Below are 6,953 nucleotides of genomic sequence, written 5' to 3' on the forward strand. Positions count from 1 at the left end.
AGACTAAGGGTGACTTGGGAAGACTTCAACGTCAATAGGGTGTTGATTTGGTAAGATCAAACACAATAATACTTGATATACTAACATTTTCGAACCATTACCCATATCGAACCACATCCTAATATATGATCCATAAGATGAAGAGATGCCATGAAACTTACTAATAATGTTTGTGTAATACATTTCAATTGTCTAAATTTTAATTCTACAAACTTAAAGACCACATGTACAATATATTATTTAAGGATTTGTGAAAATTTAGTAAAATTACAACTCTATACCCAACAACACTTTTAAGACAACACTTTAAGAATTATGTACATGTATATGTGATATTTTCACCTGGAACAAGGAAAAGGTGTTTGATGAAACCATTTAGCAATTATTCTTGATATCAAGAAGGGTGCTTTCCAATCAAACAATAGCATGAATCCATCTGAGAACAAGTAAGGGAGAGCAGATAAGGTTTACCTATGCTAGCTGCTACATTAAGTGTCTGTTTATCAGATCGATTTGTTCATGTAATGTCCAAGCATCCACCTTTGACCTTCTTCATGTCTACCAGGGAAAACGTACCTCTAACATCTAACAAACTTTTCATCCTGGTGCCTTGATAGATGTCTCTCTCCTGCCAATTGTATTTGCTTGAAAATTTCTAAAGCCTTTTGAACAACTCCAAAACTGTGCATATCCCGCGATCATTACATTCCATGAAACCCCAATTCTTTTAGGCATTCTGTCAAACAATTCACGTGCTTTGTCTATGCTTACTTGTTTTGCACACGTCTGCAACAGGTGTTGCAGCTACACCATTTGGCGACACTCCTCTCTTTATATTATTTTACGGATGCCTATGCCCTCTTTCAAAGCTCCCAGTTGAGCACTAGCTGTAAACACAGGCAAGTATGAACTGAACCCATTCCTTGTATGTGGAGAAATAGTACTCCTACCCATGTCTTCTATCCGCTGCACAAAATCATTGAAGCATTTTGTCAAATAATTATTGTAGGTTAACTCTACCTTCAAATGCTCATATTTTGCATATATGTCTCTGTTGAAAGCTCTCATTGTAGCACAAGCTGGGAGAAACATTGATAAAGATTGTAGAGCCTGGTTTTACAGCCACCAACAGCATTTGCTTGAAACTTCTTAAATCCTTTCAACAGATCTGTTATGTTATGTTCATGCCCTCTATCGATGCATATACTTTCAACAATGTTTCAAATTGCAGTTTGTGTATCCGCAAATACTTTGAGTCATTTTGTTAAATACTTTATATTTTGTGTCTATACTTCCACATTCTACCTACACTCTTCAATCTAAAATAATTATGTTTTGTGTAAAATTTCAGAACCTTTCAATCCCTTTTACCATAATACAAATATAAAAGAATCATATTCTTTATTTCACAAATTTGCAGAACTTAATACATCCTATTACAAACTACACTAATACAACCGTTTATAATTTCTAATACAACCACAAATTAACATTTTGATGGAGTAGCACATAGATTTCATTGGTTCAACAAATAGATTTCATTTCCTTGAGGCAATTATCAAATGGTTTACATACAATGTTTATGGTTTCATATTTTGCATATATGTCTATGTTGAAAGTTCTCATTATCTTTTGTAAAGATTGTTTTTTTATTGGTAAACGGTATAGTCAAAGGATTATATTAATATTTATAAACATTTACAAATATTCTGTTTAGATTGAAAAACAAAAAAATTGGGCTTGCAACTTCAATTGTCCAAATTCTTCCATTAGATAAGAATTACAAAGTTTTAAGCTGAAAAAGGGCTGACATTCAGCCTTCAAAGTCTAGAACTTAAACCATTAGAACAAAAAATTATAGAGTCCAGACATATCTATAAAAACAAAAACAAAGACACAGATTTTAAACAAAGATCATATCTGCATAGCATGGAAATCAAGCAGCCCTAAACTGAATCCACAACCCGAGCATGACCCCTCCCTCTCGGACGGCCACAACCCCTGTTCTCACGACCCCTTGCATTCACAGCTCTTCGGCCATCAGCAGTTCTCCCATTACGTTCCAATTTTGGAGGGATAAGACCATTCAACCGAGCAAATTCAAGGAATTCATCTTCTCTGTCTGCATTGTCCAGTTCATCCCCCAAAAATCTCTATTCTAAAAACCTGACTGCCATTGCCATGAACTCCCTATGACGCCCAAGAACAGGGCCTTTTAAGTCCAATAAAAAGAGATAATAGTTAATAATCTCACCCAAGACCGAAAATAATATCAGATCACCCGAGCGAAGCATTCTGATTTTACAGCCACCAACTGCATTTGCTTGAAACTTATTAAATCCTTTCAGCAGATCTGTTATGTTCATGCCCTCTATCGATACTTTCACTTTCTGCATATATGTCTGCAACTACACTTCAAACAGTGTTTCAATGCAGACAAGTTTATTTGGCTTTATAGAGCCTCTTCAATAGATTCAGGTTTGGATATATTGCAAATACTTTTAAGGCATTTTGTTAAATATTTCACAATTCATGTCTATATTTCCACATTCCTCAATCTAAAATAATTATAATTAGCAGTAACTCAATCTGAAATAACTACTATTTTCAACAGAGATATAAACAATAAAACTTTTTCAATTTTTAAAAAAAAATCTATTTTGATACTACTATCAGAGCCCCAAAACACACATAAAATGAGAAAATAAGTATATTCTATATTGTAATAACATAAAAGAAAGAAAAAAAAATCTTATACTTTCATAACCTAATTTATTTACTTTTGAGATACTGTTTGTAAAGGTTCAGAATGTTTCGATCTCTTTTACCATAATAAAATATAAAGGAAACATATTCTTTATTTCACAAATTTGCAGAACTTGAATACATTCTACTATAAACTAGACTAATGCAACCATTTATTAAAAAAAAATTCTAATACAACCACAAATCCTTTATTGATGAAGCAGCAGAGAGATTTCATTGGTTCAGGAAAAGCTATGAAGAGTACCTTCAACAGAATGACAGGAAATCTAAGAGCATGGACAAAAGCTCAGTGGCATGGATAGACAGTTTCTCACATTGAACATACACGGGTAAACTTCTGGCCATATTTTCAGCTCCCCAGTATCTATATCTATACAAATTATATGGCTGACACGGCCCTCGATTTCCGCAGATACCCAAATATAATCCCCCCCAACACAAGTTATATGGCTGACATAGCCATTGGGTGATACAATAGCTTCATATTCAAGCCTCCACCGCCTTTGGAGCTCATCAAGCTCATAAAAAAGCAAGGCATGTGTAAATGGTGGGCGATTCATTGGTTCACGTTTACAAACCATTATTATTCTGCCCCTGCACCTAACAATTCCTAAGGTCTGGTGCACATCTTGTACATCTTGCCTCCCCAAAATATAACGAAATTTGATATTTCCATCTCCATTCAGATCATAAGTACCAACATCTGCCCCATTTCTAGAAAACCAGTATATTTTTTGGTTCTGCGTTAAAATGAATGGGAAAAAGCAAATTGTCATATGTCCATACACTCCTTGCTCTAATTGAGCGTCTCTTATTTCCCATCTTCGTTGTGCAGACCTATAAATCAAAACAGTAAATTTCTTTCTTCTAAGAAGATAAAGATTTCCAATTATAAGAATTACCTGATAAGTCTTCCCCTTTGGATCAATCTTGAGCTGCACAGCCACATTATCATGATATTTTTTCATGTAAAACGAAATCTTGCTTTTTCTGGTCAATCTTGCATCTTCAAGACAATGGGACTGCATGGTCAGTGGATTGATCACTCGAAGGGTTCCATTTCTCCTACAGCTATAAACTAAGAGACCCCCATCTCCAGCTCTGAGAAACCATTGTGAGTTACTGCATATGGACTCATCATTAAATATCTTCATATACCTTAGCCTTCTACTGACATCATAGAGAGCAAGCCCATTAGAACACCCACTTGTTTCATCATTTAGATCCATCACCAGCCACATTTGCACATTACTCTGCTCCCAGAGATTGTGAAAGTAAGTAGAGCTAGAAATAATACTTTGCCATGAAGTGCTAACGATTTGAACTTGGAACAGTGTATGAAGAGGGAGTTTGCAAAATATTGTGTTCAAGATGTCCTCTGGAACATGACCTACGAAAAATGATTCTTCCCTGCCTTCTACTTTCTTGTTTGAGTCATCCTCACTACATGAGCTGACTCTTTTGTCTGGGCCATCCTCTATACTTGATGAACTCTCCCCTTTCTTCTCTGCATTCTTGGCCTCAAGCATACCATATATATGCTTGCTTGATCCATCCTCTGTGCATGAGCCAATTTTAAGGGTAAGCCAATTGGTAGAAAGTCCACTTGATCCAGAATCACCTTTCATCTCTGGAACTATTATTTTACCCTTGCCTGAGCCATCCTGTCTCCATGGCCCAATACCAACTGTGAGCCAGTTGGTATAAGGCTGCTTACTTGTACTTGAAAATCCTCGAAAAATATCCCCTTCTTTCTCTTCTCTGAGAACGCTATTCAAGCAGATTCTCATCCTCTTAATACCATCAATGAACCTTGAATTGTCTGCTTCTCTCTTGGAAGCCATCATCTCCGTGAGGTGCCTTTAACAAACCCCTGAGGTTAAATAGAATTAAAACTTGCAGCGTGAGGAACCCTTGAGGTACTTCCAAAAGTTGGGTAATATGGAAATTTTGTGCCGACCTAAACATTTTGGGCTCTTCCATTGTTCTCTGTCAAGATTTTTTGGAGTCATGCATTGTTCTGTGTCAAATCTTTTTGGAGCCCTCCATTATTTTCAATTAAAATTTGACTTTTGGTTCAGAATTCTGCTTTGAAGAATATTTAGAGTGTTAATATGATAACATCCCTTCAGTATCACATGATTAAGCACCTATCTTCCTCCATAGTTCGGAGCATCTGGTCTTCCATGGTAAGCACAATCATGTATTTTGGGCACGCATTTTTTAAATTTCTACCGTTAAATGAAGGTATTGGGGATATAAGTGGGTAGGGGTTTATGGGAAAGAGGTTATTTTAAAGTGACAGATCATGCTACTTAAAATCAAGAAATTTCCATCGTTCATATTGATTTTTAATTGATATTTAAGTTTTGAGATTATAAATGGGTTTTATGGGGAAGAGAATATGTTAAAGTGATAGATCGTGTTACTTAAAATCAAGAAAAATTTCCACCGTTCATATTGATTTTTAGTCAATATTTAGGTTTTGAGATTACAAGTGGTTACAAGTGGGTTTTATGGGGAAGAGTATATACAGATCGTGTTACTTAAAATCAAGAAAGATTTTATGGGGAAGAGAATATGTTAAGGTGATAGATCGTGTTACTTAAAATCAAGAAAAATTTCCACCGTTCATATTGATTTTTAGTCAATATTTAGGTTTTGAGATTACAAGTGGTTACAAGTGGGTTTTATGGGGAAGAGTATATACAGATCATGTTACTTAAAATCAAGAAAGATTTTATGGGGAAGAGAATATGTTAAGGTGATAGATCGTGTTACTTAAAATCAAGGAAAATTTCCACCGTTCATATTGATTTTTAGTCAATATTTAGGTTTTGAGATTACAAGTGGTTACAAGTGGGTTTTATGGGGAAGAGTATATAAGTGGGTTTTATGGGGAAGAGTATATACAGATCGTGTTACTAGGTTATGTTAATGTAGTAGGCCATGTTACTTAAAATCAAGAAATATCTTCGGGTCAAATTGATTTGTGGGTTTTAGGGGGAAGAGGTTATGTTAAAGTGGCAGGACATGTTACTTTAAATCAAGAAATTTTCAGGGTTCATATTTATTTTTAGTCAATTTTGGGCAATATTTAGGTATTAGAGATTACAAGTAGGTTTAATAGAAGAAGAGGTTATGTTGAAGTGACAAGGTGTGTTACTTAAACTGGAGAAATTTCCAAGTCATATTGATTTTTAGTCAATATTTCTCTAGATTTCATTTGTAGATTATTATTACCAATGTTTTGTATAATAAAAATCCATATAATAAAAATCTAAAAGAAATATTGATAAAAAAATCATGTAGCCTAATGATACTAAATTTAACATGTGATTGTATTCTACATATTATATTTAAATTTAAAATTTGAAATGGTGATTTATTTAATTAGTTTTAAATACTTTTAACTTTCAAATATTTAAATATTGTTATTGTTGTACAACCAAGTGGTTTGGGAAGATACTTTATTTAATTTACTTTTAAATATTTTTTAATATTTGAATATATAAATATTGTTATTGTTGCACAACCATGTGTTTTAAGACTATACATATTAAATTTAAATTTAAATATATTTTTAAGTATAATTAAATTTTAAATAAAAAGCTTACATTAAAAAATTATTGGTTAAAATAATACAATAATTATATATATAAATATATTCTCTTAAAGATATGATAATAGTAAATAGTTTATATAATTATTTTTATACTTAATCTTTATTATGTTAAGAATTTTTCCTTTTTTCTAGATAAGTTGAGTTGTATATTGATACGAAATGCTATCATGGTAAGCCAAATACACTATAGAGTCACTATTGCAATTATGATTATTTAGAAATTGTAAATATCATACCCAAAAAAGCTCCTTTAATGAGCAAAATTTCATCATATCACAAATGAGAACATAGTAAAGGACTATAGATACTTATGCCCTAAATACATTCGGCTAATAACTTTAGAGCGCAAAAAGACATGAGATGAGACCAGACAACAAAAAAATATTACTTTTCCTCGTCTTGTTGGTCCTCATTTGAAGCCTTTGTTTGTTGCTACTTCACCACATTGTTCATGAAATTCATCATCCACTGTGTGATTGTGGTCAACTCTAGTATAACCCACAAGTTTTGAGTTAATTTTGCCTCATAATATCCTTGTTTGATGTATGGTTAGGTCCTAGGA

General features: G+C 33.4%; 1 protein-coding gene across 2 annotated transcripts; it reads right to left on the minus strand.

The window, feature by feature from the left end:
- Positions 1-284: 284 nt before the first annotated feature.
- Positions 285-5,014, minus strand: LOC131079976 (uncharacterized). Of its 2 annotated transcripts, none has more exons than XM_058018028.2 (2): positions 3,669-5,014; positions 285-966 (listed from the first exon to the last, which is right to left on the minus strand). In XM_058018028.2, the coding sequence occupies exons 1-2, from the start codon at positions 4,611-4,613 to the stop codon at positions 832-834; spliced, it is 1,080 nt and encodes a 359-aa protein (XP_057874011.2). In that variant the 5' UTR covers positions 4,614-5,014; the 3' UTR covers positions 285-831. The 2 variants fall into 2 exon arrangements, with proteins under 2 accessions (XP_057874011.2, XP_057874010.1); XM_058018027.2 differs by having other exon boundaries at positions 294-966; positions 3,011-5,011.
- Between the last annotated feature and the right edge of the window lie 1,939 nt (positions 5,015-6,953).

The sequence above is a fragment of the Cryptomeria japonica genome, chromosome 10 (genome assembly GCF_030272615.1).
Source record: "Cryptomeria japonica chromosome 10, Sugi_1.0, whole genome shotgun sequence".
NCBI lineage: Eukaryota > Viridiplantae > Streptophyta > Pinopsida > Cupressales > Cupressaceae > Cryptomeria > Cryptomeria japonica.